The sequence below is a fragment of the Amphibalanus amphitrite genome, unplaced genomic scaffold (assembly GCF_019059575.1).
Source record: "Amphibalanus amphitrite isolate SeventyFive unplaced genomic scaffold, NRLGWU_Aamphi_draft 001669F_arrow, whole genome shotgun sequence".
Taxonomy (NCBI): Eukaryota; Metazoa; Arthropoda; class Thecostraca; order Balanomorpha; family Balanidae; genus Amphibalanus; species Amphibalanus amphitrite.
In genome coordinates, this window is record NW_024883162.1 from 4,382 (window position 1) to 26,095 (window position 21,714).

Below are 21,714 nucleotides of genomic sequence, written 5' to 3' on the forward strand. Positions count from 1 at the left end.
AGAAAGTCCTGCTGGGATCATTTCTAATCGTTTCATTCTTACGTAATTCGCATTTATCTCAATTATCATCCGACCCAGGCCCATGTCGTCCCCTATCTCCCTGTGTGTCCAGGTGCACAGATGACGTCACACGAAGGGGCGGAGTCGGGGGTGGAGCCTGGCGCAACGGCCGCCATATTTGAATTTGTTTTATTAGAATGTAATCTACATTTTGGGTTTCAGTCAATTGTTATCGATAGTTTTATGAACGGTTAGCTGTAATATAAGTGATTTATCAAGAAAAAAACACATAATCTGCTTGCAATTTCGATTTAAGTACGACCCGCGCCTAGATTCGAACGCACGATCTTTGGATTACGGCGCAAGCATCCTAACCACTACACTACCGCGGCGGCGCGGCGGCCGGCGGAAGGGAGGCTGCCGAGGCATGGGGGCTTTTTTACGCATTTTCGGAAAAACTAATGGGTTTAGTGAAAAACGCTTCCTAGATAATTCGAAGAAAAATGTCTCGGCTTTCCGATGATGCACTTAGTTTTGTGCTAGCTTTAGCAGAGTTTGCTCTACAGAGCTTTAAAAATCGCCCATTTGCATAGGACTTAAACGGGACTTTAAGACTTGCCCCCAGATGACGTCACGAGCTGACGTCACGATCAGGTAGAATCGCCGGACGACCCTACCTGGTATATAGGGCCTTGATCCGACCTTTCATATTTCCACTTCCTATGCTACTCCACTTTACCGAACATTCCAGATCCGTAAGTAGGAGGTTTAGCGCAGGCGCAAACCCGCCACGCAACGCCGGGCGCCGGCTGACTCGTGACGCACTCGGCCCGCGCCTCCACCAATCAGAGGCGGACGCAGGAATCGTCGGCTGTGTCGGCGAACTTCATTGGCTGGCCGGGGACAGCGCACCGGACGCGGTCGGCGAGTGGCTTCTATGCTACAAATTCGCCGGATGTTCTTTGCCGGCGAGATTCCAGAGGAGGAGGTCGTGCGCGCGGTACAGATCTGTTGCACCAGACTGCGTACCGAAATAATTCAGGTAAGGAACAGCTGAAATGTGCAAGCGGTCTATTGTCGTGTGTTCGATGAATTTGCGTTCCCGGTACAATTATGTCGTTTGGCGTTTGCTTTTGATTCTGATGCCTCGCTGTCGAGAAACCGCGCGAACTTGAACTGTGCTGTCCGGACCGAATGTATGCTTTCTTTTGGCATTTTCTCGCACTTATCTGGAGTATACGACATGCGTAAGCGCTCATATTTCTATTTTTCTAACAATCATGTTTGGTGAATTTTTGCTCCGGAGCTCCTCGTTTTTTTTTACACTTTTTCACCGTGTGTAGTAGGTACCTACTTACTACTTATTCATATTAGTCGATTTCACAGCGGCCAACTGGTACACATTTGGTGCAGATTAGGTGCAGGTTGTGTCAAATTACGTTCGTTGTGTTTCTTGCTAGTTTGGGCTGCGCAGGTGTTAATGGACCCCTTTTTTCATATTATGATTATTTTTGATAAATTTAGAGTAAATCCATGATTTTAAGATGCTTGTTGTAATGAGATTTGGTGCAAGCTTGGTCAAATAAGTACATTCGCCAAATAGTCCGTCGTGAAAACTGTTATTGTGAGTAATTAGGTACCTACTGTAGCAGGTCAAAGACTTCAATTTTCAGTCCTGACTTGAGTGGCTCAAATATAATACGTAAACGTCTTATTTACCCTAGTAACGCGTAATTTATTGCACTTATGCACTTGTTTCGTTTCTGTGCGCGTTACTAACCTCTTATCTCCGTTTGCAGAATGGCAAAGGCCCCGGCGATCGGAATTGATCTGGGCACCACGTACTCGTGCGTGGGCGTCTTCCAGCATGGCAAGGTGGAAATCATCGCGAACGACCAGGGCAACCGGACCACGCCCTCGTACGTCGCCTTCACCGACACGGAGCGTCTGATCGGAGACGCCGCCAAGAACCAGGTGGCCATGAACCCGGGCAACACCGTGTTCGACGCCAAGCGACTCATCGGCCGTCGTTTCGAGGACGCCCCGGTGCAGGCCGACATGAAGCACTGGCCGTTCGAGGTCGTCAGCGATGGCGGCAAGCCCAAGATCCGCGTCGAGTACAAGTGCGAGAAGAAGACGTTCGCGCCCGAGGAGATCAGCTCGATGGTGCTGACCAAGATGAAGGAGACGGCCGAGGCCTACCTGGGCAAGACCGTCACCGATGCTGTCATCACCGTGCCGGCCTACTTCAACGACTCTCAGCGTCAGGCGACCAAGGACGCCGGCGCGATCGCCGGTCTGAACGTGCTGCGCATCATCAACGAGCCCACCGCGGCGGCCATCGCCTACGGCCTCGACAAGAAGGTCGGCGGCGAGCGCAACGTGCTCATCTTCGACCTGGGCGGCGGCACCTTCGATGTGTCGATCCTCACCATCGAGGACGGCATCTTCGAGGTGAAGTCGACCGCCGGAGACACTCATCTCGGCGGAGAGGACTTCGACAACCGCATGGTCAACTTCTTCGTCCAGGAGTTCAAGCGCAAGCACAAGAAGGATCTCTCGACCAACAAGCGCGCGCTGCGTCGTCTGCGCACCGCCTGCGAGCGTGCCAAGCGTACCCTCTCCTCCTCCTCCCAGGCCTCCATCGAGATCGACAGCCTCATGGAGGGCATCGACTTCTACACGTCCATCACCCGCGCCCGGTTCGAGGAGATGAACGCCGACCTGTTCCGCGGCACCCTCGAGCCGGTCGAGAAGTCTCTGCGCGACGCCAAGATGGACAAGGGCGCCGTCCACGACATCGTCCTGGTCGGAGGCTCCACCCGTATCCCCAAGATCCAGAAACTCCTGCAGGACTTCTTCAACGGCAAGGAGCTCAACAAGTCCATCAACCCTGACGAGGCCGTGGCGTACGGCGCTGCCGTCCAGGCTGCCATCCTCCACGGCGACAAGTCTGAGGAGGTGCAGGACCTGCTGCTCCTGGACGTGACGCCCCTCTCGCTCGGTATCGAGACGGCCGGAGGTGTGATGACCGCCCTCATCAAGAGGAACACCACCATCCCGACCAAGCAGACGCAGACCTTCACCACGTACTCCGACAACCAGCCGGGTGTGCTGATCCAGGTCTACGAGGGCGAGCGTGCCATGACCAAGGACAACAACCTGCTGGGCAAGTTCGAGCTGACCGGCATCCCGCCGGCGCCGCGCGGCGTGCCCCAGATCGAGGTCACCTTCGACATCGACGCCAACGGCATCATGAACGTCAGCGCGGCCGACAAGTCGACCGGCAAGGAGAACAAGATCACCATCACCAACGACAAGGGTCGGCTCACCAAGGAGGAGATCGAGCGGATGGTCAACGAGGCCGACAAGTTCAAGCAGGAGGACGAGGCCCAGCGTGAGAAGATCTCCGCCAAGAACGCCCTCGAGTCGTACGCCTTCAACATGAAGTCGACCGTCGAGGATGAGAAGATCAAGGACAAGATCTCCGAGTCCGACAAGACGACCATCTTGGACAAGTGCAACGACACCATCAAGTGGCTGGACGCCAACCAGCTCGCTGAGAAGGACGAGTTCGAGCACAAGCAGAAGGAACTGGAACAGATCTGCAACCCCATCATCACCAAGCTGTACCAGGGAGCCGGCGGCGCGCCGCCCGGCGGTATGCCCGGAGGTATGCCCGGAGGCGCTCCCGGAGCCGGAGGTGCCGCACCCGGAGGCGGCGCCGGCGGCCCCACCATTGAGGAGGTCGACTAAACGCCGTCCCTCGCCCCAGACGGGTCCAATGGTCAACCAAAAAGGTGGCGACCTGAGGGTCGCTCACCCTGTTTTATTTTCTTGTCTCCGTACCCTGCACATGTTTTGATGCGTGAATAAAAAGTTCCTGGTTATGTCCCGATTTCGTATGTTTGCTGGGATTTCTGGGAGGGGGAGGGTCAAGAACACAGGGAAAGCGGGCTAGGTCAGGGTCACAGCAGAAACGAAATTAAAGGAAGTGGGACCGACAATGGGCTGGGACGGAAATACATATAGATGGAAGCATTGCGAGACGGATATATCTATTTGTATTGTATTTGTATTGAACTGTATCTGTGTGAACTCCGGCAGGACTTGTGAGGTCCAGTGAGGTCGCAGCCGTCGCAGCAGGTGTGAACGATTTGGAAGGATTTATTGTTTTTGATAACATATCGATTTTATAGCACGAGGCAATCGATTTACAGGATACCCAGCAGAGTTCAAGATTGAGTTGAGTTACAAGACAACAGAGGGAGACAGGGAGGGGAGTTCAGGCTATCAAGACAAGAGCATAGAGCATTGAGCATTGGAGTCGCTAATTTGCTTATAACCGAGCCCCGAGAGTCTGAGTTCAAGAAATTTGCATGTGACATGCATGTGACTGCATGAACGGACAACGTCAACACTACGTCTACTTGTCGTCCGCGTCTGCTCATCTGCCTCTGCATGCCTGGTTGCTAGTACCATTTGTGTCTTCCTTGGACTCCTTGCTTGTCTGCTGCACATGCTAGTGCTCTGCAACTGGGCCCTGCCTTGCCTTCCCCTGCCTCAGCCAAGCTTTCCACACCCTGCTAGCCTGTGACGCGCCAAGCTCGATTGCAAGAGGGCTGCTGCCTGGCTGGCTTTGACAAGGACAATGCGCAGAGGGTCTCGGAATGCCAGGGGTGCTGGCAGGCGTGGGAGAAGCGCAAGTGTCACTGGTGCTGGTGTACTTAGGGGAGAAGAGTGTTTATGCGGTACATGTGGGGATGATGTGGGAAATGACCCCATAGGGTGCGACAAATGTGAACAATGGGTCCATGGGAATGAAATGTGCTCAGGTCTACCTCAGGAGCTCATTGAGGCTATAATGAAATATGAGGGTAAAGGAATCCAATTCATGTGCTTGAAGTGCCAGGTACAACATGTTGAGAATCGTGGTAAATCTCCCTCTAGCCATACTGAACCACATCTAGCCGAGACAGTCAGTCACTTATTCAATCAAGTCAAAGGGATCTGTTCTGCCATTCGAGATCTCGCATCTCAGGTTAAGACCCTGTCTGCTAAGACTGAGAAAACATGCCCCTGTGATGCTGCTGTACACACCCAAACCCAAGCTGCAGCACCACAACCACAGCCTCATCAACCACAGCAGCAACAGGACTATCGCACCATGATACGTGAGGAGCTCAAGGAGCAGAAAGAGCGTGAAAAGCGACGATCCTTTCTCATTGTCAGGGGTCTTCCTGCTAACTCAGCCTCAGAATTTATCAGGAAGTTTGCTCAGCTCACTGATGACTGCATGGGAATGAGGGTTGAGCCATCTGAAGCCTTTGCTATAACTGGTCACTCAAACTTCTATCGCATCAGGGTACCAGATGATGACCAACGGAAAGAGATCCTGGAGAAGGCAAAGCAACTAAAAGGCTCTCGATATGACAAAGTTTTTGTCAACAGGGACCTGACTTATTCACAGAGAACCGAGCTCTACCATCGTCGCCAGGCCCGCCGGCAGCAGGAGCCTGGGTTGAGAGCTGGGGACCAGAGACCTGTGGATGTTCTTAATGATGCTCCACGTCAACAGGCTGCTCTCCCACAAGCTGCCGCTGGTGCCCCTGCCCCTGCCCCAGCTAACGCGTCTACCCAAGCGGGTTCGGGAAACTAGCTCCCAGCCTGCAGACTGCCTCAGTGATCCGGATTGCTCAAGTCAATGTTAATGGTTTGCCATCCAAGATGAATCAGCTTAACAACTTTGCTAAACTCCATGACCTTGATATTGTATGTATAACTGAGTCACATCTTCTTAACCACACAAAGGATTCATTTGTACAGATGCCTGGATATTCACTTATTCAGAATGATGTTGCTGGTACTGTCTACAAGCATGGTGTTTGTGTATATGTGAGAGAAAATGTTGTTACAAATGGTGTCACAACTCCTGTCCCAAATGTGCTAACTTTCTGCTTGACTATCTACAACACTTATGTAGTAGTTGTTTACAGACCGCCTTCAAACTTGGAAGCTGAGAATACCATGCTGATGTCTTTCCTTTCAGACTTCTGCACTGACAGAGAGGTGATTGTTTTGGGAGACTTCAATCTGCCAAACATTGACTGGGATGCTCCAAATGGGTTTCAGAACTGTTCAATGCTCGAGAGAGATTTCTGCAATCTATTCAGCCTTGCCGGTCTTACTCAATGGGTCACCCAACCAACCTACCCCAGATCAGGAAACATCCTTGATTTGGTACTGACTTCTGAGACAGACCGCCTTGGACTGTTGGAGGTTTGTCCCCCACTCCCAGGTTGCGATCATTGCCCAACTCTTTTTGATTATATATTTGAGATGCAAAGTACAAATGTGCCCTCAGGTCCCCCACAGATGAGCAGGAGAGCCTGGAGCAGAGGTCGTTATGAACTGATGTGCCAGAGACTAAGGACTATTGACTGGGATTTTGAATTAGCACATCGTGATTGCAATGATTCCTTCAACCACTTTACTAAGCTTATCTGTGATTTGACAGACGAGTTTGTACCTGAACAGACATCAAACAGAGGTAAACCATCCTGGCAAAAGAGACCCCCTACTAGTCTAATGCACCGTCGGCGCAGGGCATGGCAGACCTACAAATTAGTAAGGGAACGTAAAGGGAGAAAAGCTCATGAGTCTCGCATGGCCTATCAAGAGTTTGCTTCTGTCAATAAGGAGTTAAAAGGGTTTGCTGTGAGATCCCAGAGTCTGTATGAAGCTAGCCTAATGGAGAGGTCCGCTGAAAATCCTAAACTCCTGCACTCCTACATCAGATCCAAGAAGGTGGGATGCCCATCTGTTGGCCCCCTGCTTCTCCAATCTGGGGAAGTGAGTGATGACGCCGAGGCTATGACTGAAGTGTTTGCCACCTCTTTTGCATCGGTGTATTCGACTAACTCACCAACCAACCCTGCCCCTCACCAGGAGTTTGACGGGTCACTTCAAAATGTTGACCTGACGACCGAAGACATTTGCTCTGCGCTGATGGCCCTTGACCCACACTCAGCCATGGGCCCTGACAGACTGAATCCCTTGGTACTTAGGCGTTGTGCTGCAGAACTGGCTCGTCCCTTACTCATGATTTTTTCCAGATCTCTCCAGGAAGGCCAACTGCCTGTCCTATGGAAGCTGTCCCATGTTATACCGATATTCAAAAAAGGCCGACGATATGATCCACTTAATTACAGGCCCATCAGTTTAACTTCTGTGGTGTGCAAGAGCATGGAACGAATTATTTGTGCCAAACTTCGTGACTACTTGGAATCAAATGACTTACTGACACCAAATCAGTTTGGTTTCAGGGCAGGCAGGTCAACTATGGATCAGCTGTTACTTGTGTATAACGCCGTTTCGAGAGCAGCTGACATGGGTGGAGTCACAGATGTAATATTCTTCGATTTCAGCAAGGCGTTTGATGTGGTCTGTCACGATTTGATGATTGCTAAGCTGAGGTCTCTGGGTATCCATGGCCGTTTGCTTGATTGGCTTTCCTCATTCCTATATGGCAGGGAGATGCAGGTTTGTGTTAAGGACTGTAGGAGCCGGCCAAGGAATGTCCTTAGTGGTGTCCCACAGGGTAGTGTCCTTGGACCACTTCTGTTCCTAGTATATGTGAACAGCATAGCCTCACAGTTAAAGGGACCCTCCCACCTTAACATTAGTTTTGAGTTGAGATAGCCAAGTTTGCGGCCAGGCTCAGAAACCACCATTTATCCTGAGGGCTGTTCACGGACCCTGTGTGCGGTCGGACCGCACACAGCCTCCAAGCTCCGCCCACTGCGTCCCTACGTCAGCCTTGCGTCACCGCACACAGCGACCGCTGTGGCCGGTCGGGACTGGCCACAGCGGACCGTCCACCGCACGCAGCCGTGACGTCAGAGCCGCCTACCCATCCCCTACCCCCACGCCTGCTGGACGTACCGCACACACCGCACGCAGCAGTGTGCGGTGCCCGTGAACACCCCTCTGGTCGCAACCCCCGCAGCTTTATGGTGTTCAAGAAATTTCTTCCCTTTACTTGCAGGGTGGGACCAGCTTGGTCCCTATCTCTTAACCATTATGGGAATCTGATGACGTCATCAGGCTTTCGAACGTCCGTTAAATGTTTGACTAAAACGTTTTGTAGCACGCGGTGGTATATGCTGCTTTGCGCGCAACAAATGCCGCACTTTCAAATAAAGTCGCTAGGAACAGCGGAGATCCCAAAAAGTAAACAAAAGTAAAAGTCTAATATCTTGAAAACCGGTGAATATTTTTCGATGAAATTTGGTAGATATTCGTTTTTGCTCTTTCTGAACCGAGCGACATCACTTTCATGCCAATTCATTAACTTTTTTGAAGGTGGGAGGGTCCCTTTAAAGGGACCCTCCCACCTTCAAAAAAGTTAATGAATTGGCATGAAAGTGATGTCGCTCGGTTCAGAAAGAGCAAAAACGAATATCTACCAAATTTCATCGAAAAATATTCACCGGTTTTCAAGATATTAGACTTTTACTTTTGTTTACTTTTTGGGATCTCCGCTGTTCCTAGCGACTTTATTTGAAAGTGCGGCATTTGTTGCGCGCAAAGCAGCATATTCCATCGCGTGCTACAAAACGTTTTAGTCAAACATTTAACGGACGTTCGAAAGCCTGATGACGTCATCAGATTCCCGTAATGGTTAAGAGATAGGGACCACGCTGGTCCCACCCTGCAAGTAAAGGAAAGAAATTTCTTGAACACCATAAAGCTGCGGGGGTTGCGACCAGGATAAATGGTGGTTTCTGAGCCTGGCCGCAAACTTGGCTATCTCAACTCAAAACTAATGTTAAGGTGGGAGGGTCCCTTTAACAAGCAGTTATAAGATTTTCGCCGATGATCTTAAAATGTATGCCTGTGTGTCTCATGCTCCCGCTCTATCAACACTGTCTCATTATCAACATGTGCAGAAAGACATCGACCTCTTACACACCACAGCAGCATCATGGGGTCTTAGAATGAACTCAGATAAATGTGTCGTGCTAAGATTTGCCAACTCTAGATCAAAGCTAGTCTCTCCAGAGTACTTCCTTGACGGCCAACAGATCCCTTCTGCTGAGAGCCATCTGGACTTGGGCGTTACCGTTGACTGCCAATTAAAGTTTCACGAGCACATCAGGGGTGTGGTTCGTAAGGCTAGTGGTTTGGCACAGAATCTGTTAAAGTCGACTGTCTGCCGATCGCGTGAATTCATGTTGTTTCTATTGCTTACTCATATTCGTCCAATGCTTGAATATTGCTCTTGTGTCTGGTACACTGGCTACATAGAGGATATGCGACTCTTGGAGAGGGTTCAGCGACGTTGGACCAAGCGAATCGATGGGCTAGCCTCATTGAGCTACGCTGATCGCTTGCAGGAGCTGAACTTGTATTCGGTTCAGGGTCGACTGACACGCGCTGATCTCATTCAGTGTTGGAAAATCTTCAATAGGAAGTCTTGCATTGCTCCTGATGAACTGTTTAGCCTGTGTCCCCAAACTCGCACCAGAGGTCACTGTCACAAGATCTTTCCCTTGCACTCACGCACAGATGTTAGGAAGCGTTTTTTCACTGTGAGGTGTATGCGTCTTTGGAATGCCCTACCCGCAGAGGCGGTATGTGCCCCAAACCTATCTAGGTTCAAGGAGGTCCTGCATGACACTTTGCATGGGAGTTTGTTCGCCTGGCTATGTCTAACGTTACTTGAACAACTGTACAAAACTTTAGCGCGCTGCATATTCTGCCGGCCTCTCTGCACTGTATTCATTTTCTTTTTCTTTTTTTTTCTCTGTGAAAAACCACAGTGTGTTTGTACATGCATACACGTCGGACTCAACGGAAGACGCTAAATTCCAGCTTTCTGCACTCGCCAACCACAAGTGAAGATCTCCCCCGGCTGGCGCGTCTAGGATTCAGGGTTCCTGTCTGTCCTACTCTTTCCTTCCATCTACATTTCTTGACACTGGGAACCCAACCAGGTGAGTCAACCAGGTGAGATAGGCCTTCGCTTGAGACCGGTGGGTGGGGTTTGGGTGGGGTCACTGGGTAGAGGCTGCAAACGGTTACAGGTCTCGACGGATTAATAGTTTACTATTCGCGCTATCACTACATACATCTTGCATAACAGTTCACTGCCCTGTGGCAGCTGCCTTGTTCTAAAGATCGCCGCCTTTGAGCTAACATCCGCCCGTCTAAAGTTCAGCGAACGGCTCGGCTCCAGCCGACACTGCATGAGTCAGTCAGAGTCTACCCGGGAACAGGGTGGTTACGAAACCCGGCCGGCCGGCGCGGCGGCGGCGGCGGCGCCTTCTTGGGGCGAGAGATGACGTCAGTGCTGACGCCCCTCCCCTCTCCCTCCCCTCCCTCTCTCTTGGGCCGGACGAGGCGGGGCGCGAGTTTTTCCCGCGCGCGCGAAGCGCATATGGCGGGTCGGCCTTGGGTTGGCGGCGCGCTGGGCCTGGGCCGAGGATGTCGACTCAGCCTGACGGCGTGCTGTGAGGAGTGGTCTGTCCGTGATCAGGATGACGTATCAGCTGTGAGCTGGCTGACGGCAGCGGCGGCGCCAGGCGCGGGGCGGGGAGAGAAATAGGTTTTGTACGCGTATAGACGCTCACTGACCGATTTTAGAGCGAGACACGACCAAGAAAGCAGCATTTCTATTTTGGTCTAACCTGAGAGTTCGACTTATAAGATAAAGATCCTAAAGAATCAATAGGTCCTTATTTCGAGATCCGTCCACGAGTGAAGCGTCCGTAAAAGTTGTGGCAGCTGACTTTTTCTCAGCATCTCCATTTGTGTTCTGGAACGGCAAAATTGAACGAACGGCAAGCAATGGGTATATGTTACGTAAAAGGTCATTTCTCGTCAGTCGCCCCCGGGCCCCCCTGACCCGCCCTCTTCCTATCATCTAGTGACGCCCCACAGCTGGTGGATAACCGACGGGCCGACGGGGCGACGCCGGCCCTGCGGCAGTCTCCGGGGGCAGTCGCGCGCAGCTCAGCTGCCGACTATCGATTTATCGAGCTGACGCCGCCCCTGCCGCACTGCCGGCGCGGCTAGTCAAAGGCACTGGAGCCGGCCGGCAGGGGCGGAGGTAGGAGTATCGATTGGAGAGGGTAAAGGATTTGGTGGCAGCGTCGAGGGTTTTGGTAATTTTAATTATATTGCAGGTTGTACACTTGTAACCTGTAAATGAGACTACTGACACGCTACAAACAAACCGAAGACGAAGCTTACACAATGCGCATTTTGGCACGATTTCCAGCACTGAAAGGCGGGAGGAATAACTAGAACATGCCCTCGGACCTCTGTTTCCCATTTTTGACTTCAACCAGTCCGTTTCATGCCTGTTTCATCCATCAAGTTCGTCTTCCTCTTTAAAATAACTTTTTTCTACGAATTGATATCTTCTTGAACTTTCTAGGGTCATTTCATGTTTGAAATATGTCTGTTACTTTCTGTCCCCGCCTCTGCCCTCAGCGCAGACCGCAGCACCCAGCGACCACCACCACGCGGTCCGACCACGCCGTCCGTCCCGTCACCGCCACCGGCGGCCCGTCATCGCGCAGTGGAAGGTTCCCGAGCCGGCCCCGGACCACGTGGGCGCCGTCCCGAGCCGCCCGAGCCGCCCGGCCGGCGCTCCCCCACCCGGCGGCGGTGGGGAGGGGCGGACAGACGGGACGGGAGGGGGAGGGGAGGCAGCCAGTCCACGAACCCAGGGGATCACAACTCACTGACGCCAGCCGCAGCCTGGGGATCCAGGGGCTCACAACTCATGGGTCGACTGGCAGGTGGTAGACGGAGGAAGATCCACTGACGGTTGGAGTTTGAGGACCCCCATCTGACGCCGGTTCTTTCCGCTGTGCCGTCATGGAACGATGAACAGCGGGGGGGGGGGGGGTACAGTCGCACCCGTAACGCTACAGTCGGCTGGGTTAGTGATCAAGGGAGGGTTGAATGCTGTTTGGTTGAACATGCTCGTCCATTGCCCAATCCTCGCCTGCGCAAGCGTGTCTTGTGATCGTCCGTTGACCCCCGGGGCTTCCTCTAGCTTGACCCGTGACCTCTGGTGACCCGTGACCTCAACAGCTGGCCTCTGGCGACCTCACCACCGCTGTGAAATCAAACAGAAACGTACCAAAGGGAGGCAATTTATTTTCATAAATCATAATTCAAGCTCACGAGAAACTCGCCATAAAGTAGCGAACCCAATGAACTCAACACTCGAATTATCATGCAATCCTCCTATCAAACATTCAACACTCAACAGAGTATTTCCCCCGCTTTCCCCGCTCGAGCGGAACACCTTATCAGGGCTTTACCCACTACACATGGAGCGTTGGTAAGGGTGACATTGCACAAACCGCACTTCCCGGAAATGAGACACGTTAGGGGGGGGGGGGGAGGTCATGTGTCATTGGAGATGATAAGCGACGAACGACGGGGGACATGGTAGATACAGGGTGTCCGGAAAGTCCTGGCGCTTCTTTTGGACGCCGTGTAACGCGCGCTGTGATTATTGGACATTCAGCCAATCATCACAGACATGACCCCTCGTTGATTGCTCAGCCAGAGGCCGTGTAAATATGACCTTGAAATCGTTTTCAGTGATGGGTAGATGGGCGAAGATGCGCCTTGTCGCTGAATGCCTGCGCGCGGCGGCCGGGTGCGACTTGAACGAGGCTCGAGCTGCAGCGCGATGCGGCGTTTTTCGATGAATGGTTTAGCAGGTAAAGGTTTATTTCGACTCGGGAATTCCTTAGAAAATATCCTCAGACCGTTTCGAACGCGATATGGGAACGGAGCAGCATTTCAGCGCGGCAATCGAAGAAAGTGCGGGGGTCTGATGGACAAAAATGTCCCATCATCTTCGTCAATGTCGAATAAATGAATAACAGGCTGGCCCACGAGGGGTTCCTGGACAGCCACATCAACCCGAGGGTCAAGACGACATGCCCTAAGGGTCACTTCGCATTTCAACAGCACAGAGCACCCTCCAACAACGCCGCTGCCATTCAAGCTAAACTGACAGAGGAGCTTGCCGGGCCAGATCACCGTGGCGAAATGAGATCAGGCCGCCTTATTCTCCTAACCTGACCCGCTCGACTAAGGCGTGCTACGCGTTTTGTAGAACAGGATCTAGGCCATTTCTCACCCCAACCTGGAGTCGCTGAAGACTCGCATCATGACAGCATGGGAGGACCTGGAAATGCCCCGCATCGTCAAAACCCGCAGACGCTTCCTCCCCTACGTCGAGGCCGTCGTCGGCGCCGACGATGGTTACATTGAATGAGCACGTAGCGGAAGCATGTGGCTTGGTGTCCCTGGTCATTGTTTTGATCCATTGATTAGTATCTATGAACCAATGGCATTTGTTTTAGAAAATGTTGAAAAGCGCCAGAACTATCCGGACACCCTGTAGAAAGTGGGGGGGTCACGAGTGTAGAAACACGAGTGTCGATATTAAAATCATAGCCAAACCGCCAAAGCGATTCACGAGCATTGGGAGATCATTAGATAAACCATTGAATCATATGCAGAGTTTCGAAGTTTTTGAACACAATAGCGAACATAAACACTGTAAATACAATAAACTCTACATCATTTAAAATCCTTTGGTACTGAGTTCCATCGATCACAAAACCAACCAAACGTATACCAGGGTAAAAGAAGGCACACATTCGCACAAAATAAGTATACAAATTCTCGGCCACTTCTGACTAGACGATAAACGACTCCATCTCAGTTTTACTGCTGCTCATAACGTTATCGGAAACCACACGGGGCTCAATCAAATTCAAGATACCGTTCACACTTTGCACATAGATTGGACCCACCCACTCCACTCCTGACATTTCATGCCGACTCAGTCGCTACAGTCTGATGAAAACTCCAGAGCGCCTTACCGAGCAATGCCTTAGATGACGTCATCACTAATCCACCGGCCGTCATAAGGCGTCTTAGGAGTCCTCGTATGACGTCATTGTGGAACCTGTGACGTCAGCTCTCTGAGTAGTACCGTGATTCAGCTACTTTTAACGAACAGGCCGGCGTATTTCAAATAATTGACTTGGTTGCGACGTTCCACCAAGGACCACTGCCCCATTCAAGTCAATGATACAAAATAAATTAAAATGCTGATAATGTACAAACACGCTGAAAAGGTGCGGCTAATGAACACTGGAAATGTCACCGGACACAAAACGTCACTAACACCGTGAATAAGGTAAACTCAACAGCAGAGACATTCATACAGTTTGGTAGCCTGAGTCAAAACATTTGGCACTAGAGATTCCTCACGTCATAACTAAGCGACTGGAAAGTCACCCGAGTCAGTTCTGTCCTCTGTGAGCCGTCGGGTGGATTATGGATCTCAGTAGATCGCTGTGACCCGTTGACCTTTGTGGATGATCACTCACTGTAATTCGCTGACCTCTGTAGCTGACCTCTTGGCTGACCCCTCTGATCCTTCGGCTGACCTCTTGACTGACCCCTTGACCTCCATAGATCCCTCCTCTGATCCTATCGACCCGATCTCTACAGTTGACCTCTCCACTGACCCCTCTGACCCATTGACCTCTGCAGTTGACCTCGGTGACTCGATGAGCGACCGTCGGGCCAGCAGGCGGGCCACCTCCAGGTCTGAGGGTGTGTCGATGTCGATAGCTGTCTCAGGAGGTACTTCCACATAACCCCGCCTGTGAAAGAAGGGAGGGAGGGGGGGGGGTGAGTATCCACATCTGTCTCATGGGGTACTTCCACTCAGAGTCTGCGGATAGAAGGAGGGGGAAGGGGAGGAGGTTATATGCAGACGGGAATAGAAGACACGAACAAGGAACATGAAACGTTGTTGGGCAAATGAGCGTTCGAAAAAAGAGTGAGTGGATCTGGCTAATGGCTATAACATCCAAAGGTCGAAGGATCGCTGATTCTGTGAAACGGTTAAACCCCACGGCAATCTCCGAACAATTTATTGCGTTTTCGACGGTGAGAAGTGCTGCTTTCACAATGCACATTGCACCCCCCCCCCCCCCAATGGCTATCCCAATGCCAAACGCACGATAAATAAGCGACCAAGAATCGCTAAGGGCTACAAGCTGCATTCTGCATGATAAAAAGCTCAAAGCTCCAGACTGACAATCTGCAGTCTGTATGCGAAAAGCCGCAGCACTGCCTGCACCATTCCCAACACAAAATACAGCCCCCATTTATAGCCAGGCTGACCGCCGCTCCACCACTACGAGCTGGGTAGTTACAGCGGCCAGCTTTGAGCCCGCAGCGTTCTATGCTGGGTGCGGCAGCGGGCAGCGACGACGGTCGTCCGACCCTGGCACAGGCCTTATATCGACAAAACGCGAACGTGACCGGGTTTTCATGGGTCGGCCTGGTACCGGAGGGGAGGGGGGAGGAGGGGGAGGGGAGGCAGAGACATACATGGGGCGAAGGGAGCAATGGGTGTGCTGATGATGGGAGAGTGGGGAGGGGGGGGCAAAAGTAGGTCACGAGGGAAGTCGCACATCGGGATGCAAGTCGAATGACGATAGAAACTGCATGGTTTTATGTAAATTATCTCATGACATCGTTGCAAGAGACGTTGGCCGTGTTCAATGTAGTAAGGAAAACACGTCTCATAACAGCAACATTTTTTTTTTTGTAATCGTATCGTATAACATATAGGACATTAAGGACCACGGAAATTTCTTATTGTTTAATCAGCAATCACACCCATTACCACTCAATCAACCGACACGTCCTGCCCACCGGACTTGTCCCGCAGTGTACAGCCATATCCGGCACAGACAAAGACCCACCACCGCCCCAGCCTGGTATCACGGCAACACCGCACCGGAACGCAAAACACGTCATAGGTACTGGGTACCGTACCCAATCAGCCCGTCTACCCGCCACGGCCACACCGACGCTATGACACACGCTAGCATGTCATGCATGCTAACCCCAGCCCCAGCATGCTAGTCTGTTTTCCGACCTAAACTGGTTTACCAAACCAACAGTACCAGCCAAATTTTGCGTCTGATACCCCTGGACCCAAATACGACACGCGGACAAAGCTTTGTAAATACAATGCGAAAGCTCCCGCCGGAAGGATCTCTTGCGGGGTAAAGCCCGAATTAAAGGGACCCTCCCACCTTCAAAAAAGTTAATGAATTAGCATGAAAGTGATGTCCAGAAAGAGCGAAAACGAATATCTACCTAATTTAATCGAAAAATATTCACCGGTTTTCAAGATATGATACTTTTACTTTTGTTTACTTTTTGGGATCTCCGCTGTTCCTAGCGACTTTATTTGAAAGTGCGGCACTTGTTGCGCGCAAAGCCGCATATACTACAGCGTGCTACCAAACGTTTTAGTAAAAGATTTAAAATCGTTAGATCTGCGCTGACGTCGCAAACTCTAAGGGGGCATTCCAATGCATTAGCCCCTTAGAATCCGAAAACTGCAAGTTTGAAATTCCATATCTCCGAATTAAAGCATTTTTCGATGTTGTTAGTGCTCAAACCGGTATTTGCAGGCCATGGCCACCAATTTGGCTATCTCAACTCAAAACTAATGTTAAGGTGGGATGGTCACTTTAATTTGCTAGTTACTACAGCACCAACCAAACATAGCCAAACCAGATACGTCACACAGCACTTGAGCTTTGACATACATCATATCGTTCAATCCATTCCCAATCCTCATCATGTCTTTTCATAGTCTTGTAAGCTGCAATGGTCGTATCAGACCCACGGGGCCTAATCCGACAGAGCCAAAAGCCACCCTACACCACGCCACCACAGTACAAAGGTCACACAGACCGGGGGGTGGGTCTGTGTCAGATTACACCATCGGACACCCTCGGTGTTCAGTTTCCGAATATGACCGGAGTTGGCCGGGGATGGGTTGGGAAAGTGGACATATCGTCTGGCAGCGATCGCGACGGGACCAGGGAGAGCTGCATCAGTTGTGAGACTTATGTTATTTAGACGAGGAATAGATTATCGATATCAATGTTTTTTCAAATAATCGAAGGATTTCCTCAGTTACATGCCGCAGGCACAAGCATCCGTTAAACGGCTAAAAAAAAAAAACAACTAAATAACGAGGTGAAACCCTATCCAGGAATCTCCTGATATACTGATGAAAGCAGATTAAATAATTACGCGAAGTATCAGCTACATGTCTTCGATCGAATAAAATAAAGTCCAAGCATGGATTACACCATAGATTACATATAAATTATAAAGTAATCCATGGTCCAAGACAAATCCGCATAAGATCACTAAGCCCCAGACATGCGGCTACAGCAGCGACATCTGCAATTACCTGCCAGCCTGTAGTTGTCGCTCGCTCCGCACGAGGGCAGCACGGGTCACATAGAAGTTGCCGCTCTCCTGTAAGTGTGAGGGCAGTTCCTGGCGGCGGGGCCGATTGAGGGGGTCGAAATTCACCGGCTCCAGGCCGCCTGGGGGATAAAACGGTGAGATGTCATTAGGAATAGAAGCGTTATACCATAATCGGGGACAAGACAGAGCTACACAACAGCTTCAAGCGCAAAGGGGTACTTATCTGGATTTCGGGGAACGTTAAATACAATTTTACTGGTAAATATTCGATAGCCCCTCACACACTGAGCAAATGTTTGTTAGCTAGAGCTAGAAGGCCATTTTTTACAATGCCAACGATCCTATTATAACGCATAATCACGAATCAGACGTTCAAAATCGCGCTCGAATCGATGTTTCCAACGAACTTAGCAAACCGTCACAGAGTAACCGATGAGACGGCACAAAAACCGTAAGGAGAAACGACCAAAGCCCATGACCTCTCCCCGCCCATTAATCCACCCCCCCTCTCTCTCTCTCTCCCTCTCTCTCTCTCTCTCTCTCTCTCTCTCTCTCTCTCTCTCTCTCTCTCTCTCTCTCTCTCTCTCTCTCTCTCTCTCTCTCTCTCTCTCCACCCACCATCCTCCGTCTCCCTCCAGATCAGACCGGGTCGGTGTCGAACCAGTGAGAACACGGAGTCGTAGCTTCCGTCGAGCATCTGCAGGGCCCGGGAGACGTCCTCAGGTCGGGTCAGAGGACTGGTGCATTGGAGAAGCGCCAGGGTGCCCACCTCTGTGGGAGGAGGTGGAATGAGTTAACAGACTGGTGAAGAGCTGTAGACATAAGATAGAAGGGTTGTGAAACCCAGTGGCATGCAATGTTCAGCCAGCAAAAAACACCCAGAAATCAAATCAAGGATATATAGGGAAGGGAAATCCTAACTCACTTTTTTATATAAAAATCATGCCAGTCTTACAAATCGAGTTCATATTGTCCTCACCAATCTAAACTGACCCATGTCCTACCCTTGGCCCTACCAAGCTTGAAATAGGTAGTCAGCAAGATATATCCTTTTTACCTAAATTGGGGATGAAGCCCTTGCCATTCAAAACCCAGCCGCTGTTACTGCCTCTACCCCAGCAGCGACTGACCAGGCCTGTCTCCCAGGAACTCCAGTACAGCAGACAGTGACGAGGCAGTGTCGGTGGAGGTGGCCGCACTGCGGTGGTGGACGCGGGCACCGGCTGCCTCTGACTCTGCTGCGATCTCGGAGTCATCAGTGGATACCCAGACAGAGTCGGCTTCTGTGTGGAGAGATTAGACGGAGATCGGAGATTTTAAGGAGAGTTCGGCTGACAGTGATTGATTCGGTGGTCGAGGGAGAGGGAGACCGGAGAAGAGTCGAGGACTGACGAGTGTGGACCGATATTATCAATTACACTATCAGTACAAGCAGCAAGTTTTTTTGTGCACTAGTGCAGACCTGTTGGAACTACATGTCCTGAACGGTGATATTTATCTATAAGAAACATTCAACCCTATTCACAGCAAGAAAACAACATTTTGCAACTAACCCTGATGCCCAGATAGTTTGAACTTTGAACTACCTACCAGATAACCAGTGGTTTCAAATCTAAGAGGTATATATCAACAAAAGAAGCAACCATCGTTATGGCACAATCCTTATGGTAAATAATGTAACAAAAATATACAAAATAAAAAATACATACTGGAATGCTTTACCTACTTGTCACCATTCGAGCAGTAGAGATACAGTGAGCAATTAGAGATTTGCTCACAAAATGCACCATGTTCTTCCTTGGAATACCTTTGCTTCCACCTCTAGCAAGGATCAGTATGCAAACTTCTGCCATTTTTGTAAAATCTGAGGCCATAGAGGCTTCAGATATCGATTTATCCAAGATTTATCATTTAAATTGCAATAACCTGCATGGCAATTGGCAACAAATGACAGCCAGTCAATAATTGTCAATTCCTGCAAAAGTTTCCCCTTATTCAGCAGCAGACACCTTAAGTGACAGACCAATTTGCCAACTGTTGGTTGACACGTGGTGCACCCAGGGCGATAAGCATCTGCACCTGTTTTTTCATTTTTGGGCCTCGCCTGCACCAATAGTGATAGTGTGGTTATGGTCAAAGCTGTATATTAGGGTTATGGTGCACACCAAGGCCCCAAAAACAGTGCACTCTTCGCTGTACACTGAAATATGAATTGAAGAGGCACCGCCGATGTCGATTGTCGTGGTGCATGTGCCAGGGAAAAGCTCTGTGGTAGTTGGGGTTGTTGAAGTGCCAAATGTGTCAATGAAAACTCTGGGGTTTACTGCAATTTTGGGCAGGGACGGCATCAGTGGGGCTGTCCCTAAATTACGTTATGATTTTTGGCCAATTCTTGACCACCCCAGGTCCCCCGTTACACTATATATCAGTAGGCGGAACTATGGTCATGAGTACCCAAATATAGGAACGTTCCCATTTTTGGGAACGGAGTTCCCAAATATGGGAACGGGCGTTCCCATTTATGAGAACGGAAGGCAATTTTTCGGCCGTTCGCCCACTAAAACTCAAAAGTGCATCACGTCTCAAAAAAGTGCACGCTGATTTAAGTATCTACTAAATCTCCATAAAGTTATCTTTAATCTGACCGTGGAACAAGGAAATTGACCGTGGAATGATATTTTTAATGATTTTTTAAAAATGACAGAATGGTGGAAATATGGGTTATACGACATTTAACATGCAATTTTAAGGAAAATGAAGCATTTTTTACATTTTGAGGTCAAGTATAATAATTTTCGCCTGGTTATGAAGTTTCATTCTAGCGACACCAGATGCTGACATATGCAAGCGAACACGCGGACAGTCCCGAGGTAATATTGTTGACTTTTGGTGTCGGGGCGATCGACCGCGTGGAACGTCAGTGATTTTACCGAACTACTGTTGTAAACTCAGTTTCAGTGGTTTAAAATCATTCAGCTGTATTTTATCAGCCCTGAAAGACATATTTTATTTGGATGCTAGCTGTTTAGCGTTGTTTTATAAGCAGCGTCATGAGCGTGGTTTTTGTCTTCGGCGTTTCTAAGCATGATCGTTTGGGGGGAATTTCTCTGATATAGGTCGCTCGGTGTGGCTTATTTATAATTTTTATGCTGATTTCGATCATACCTCGTGCCCATCCTACCAGGCCTTTTGCCACTTACACTCATTAAGAAAGGAAAAAACTAGATTTTCATTGGGACTAGGTGTTTTGAGGGTGTAACATATTCAGCGTTCCCATTTTTGGATACTTCTTGTGCTCGTCAACTCTCGGTGATTAGCAGACAGGTGCTTGACATGTCTCCACCCTCGGCGCGGACGGTGGATATAGGCATGGAAGACCTTGTTGAACATCGCTGAGCGTTGTGGATTACGTAATCCTGCAGAGGGGGGCGTGCCCGCTGCGAGATCGACGGGAATAAAAGCGCAGAAGACCGGGCGAAACATGCAACGGTCTTGCCGGAAAGGTCATCTGATGATTGTTGCGTTAACAATAATTTGCGGCGTTGGACGTGATGCTTGTTAATGAAAAGAGCCCCTGAAAGGCGTCGGTGAAATCGTTCCCAATTTTGGGTACGCCGTTCCCATAATAAGGAACGCTTGCAGCGCCAGTGTACGAGAGCGTTCCCAAATTTGGGCTCGCGGCCCGGGTGATGGACTGCTTTAGAAATAGGGTAACGATTTGAAACTACGATGGGCCTTACAATATCAAACTCTTTCCCAACAATATTGAGACAACTATCAGGCGGTTCACGATCGTTTTATATTTTTTGGACGTCATTTAACAGTTCTTTTTCTTGTTTTAAATAATGCCTACATGGCGTTCCCATATTTGGGTTTATCGTTCCCAAACATGGGAACGAAAATGCGTTCCCGAAAATGGGTACGCTTGACCATAGTTCCGCCTACTGATATACCCATTCCCAACCCCCTTGTTACGCTCAGGTTACGCTAATGAAAACCGTAACGTGAAAAAGGAAAAACTTTACTGTACAGTGTTCTCGTGTTTTTATGAGATATACTCAAGGTCTCTAGGCCGATATACTGCTCAATTCACGGTATATAGAGAACGGTATATGGCTCAATTATTGAGCATTGATTTCCTCCGCCCTGCCTCCGCGGCCTCCGCTATGTGCTACTTGCGGTCTGGGTTTGTTATGTCGCAGAAGCGGCAGTATTGCAGCCTAAGCGAAATTGATATTGACCACTAATTTAAACCTAGCATTATTATTACGATTGTATTTACACTTCACAGTTATCCGGTACCTACATAGGTACAGCTAATATGTACTAATCTTATATGTGTAAATAGGA

At 50.0% G+C, this 21,714-nt stretch overlaps 2 protein-coding genes across 5 annotated transcripts; one reads left to right on the top strand and one right to left on the bottom strand.

Annotated features, from left to right (window-relative positions):
* Positions 1–679: 679 nt before the first annotated feature.
* Positions 680–3,898, top strand: LOC122374543 (heat shock 70 kDa protein cognate 4). The gene is made up of 2 exons (XM_043353351.1): positions 680–1,042; positions 1,800–3,898. The coding sequence occupies exon 2, from the start codon at positions 1,801–1,803 to the stop codon at positions 3,754–3,756; it is 1,956 nt and encodes a 651-aa protein (XP_043209286.1). The 5' UTR covers positions 680–1,042; position 1,800; the 3' UTR covers positions 3,757–3,898.
* An 8,256-nt stretch (positions 3,899–12,154) lies between these two features.
* Positions 12,155–21,481, bottom strand: LOC122374544 (N-acylneuraminate cytidylyltransferase A-like). Of its 4 annotated transcripts, none has more exons than XM_043353352.1 (6): positions 21,458–21,481; positions 19,091–19,339; positions 18,495–18,647; positions 17,983–18,135; positions 17,345–17,483; positions 12,155–14,717 (listed from the first exon to the last, which is right to left on the bottom strand). In XM_043353352.1, exons 2-6 carry the CDS (start codon positions 19,236–19,238, stop codon positions 14,435–14,437), a joined length of 876 nt encoding a protein of 291 aa, XP_043209287.1. In that variant the 5' UTR covers positions 19,239–19,339; positions 21,458–21,481; the 3' UTR covers positions 12,155–14,434. The 4 variants fall into 4 exon arrangements, with proteins under 4 accessions (XP_043209287.1, XP_043209288.1, XP_043209290.1 ...); XM_043353353.1 differs by lacking the exon at positions 21,458–21,481 and adding an exon at positions 20,226–20,239; XM_043353355.1 differs by lacking the exon at positions 21,458–21,481 and adding an exon at positions 19,518–19,786 and having other exon boundaries at positions 19,091–19,331.
* Positions 21,482–21,714: the final 233 nt, after the last annotated feature.

Coding starts and splice junctions, on each gene's coding strand:
- LOC122374543 (XM_043353351.1), top strand. CDS start 1,801: ATGGCAAAGGCCCCGGCGATCGGAATTGATCTGGGCACCACGTACTCG.
- LOC122374544 (XM_043353352.1), bottom strand. CDS start 19,238: ATGGCCTCAGATTTTACAAAAATGGCAGAAGTTTGCATACTGATCCTT. Junction 18,136..18,494: donor GTTCCTGGGAGACAGGCCTG/GTCAGTCGCTGC, acceptor CTCCTCCCACAG/AGGTGGGCACCCTGGCGCTT. Junction 14,718..17,344: donor CGACAACTACAGGCTGGCAG/GTAATTGCAGAT, acceptor CTTCTTTCACAG/GCGGGGTTATGTGGAAGTAC.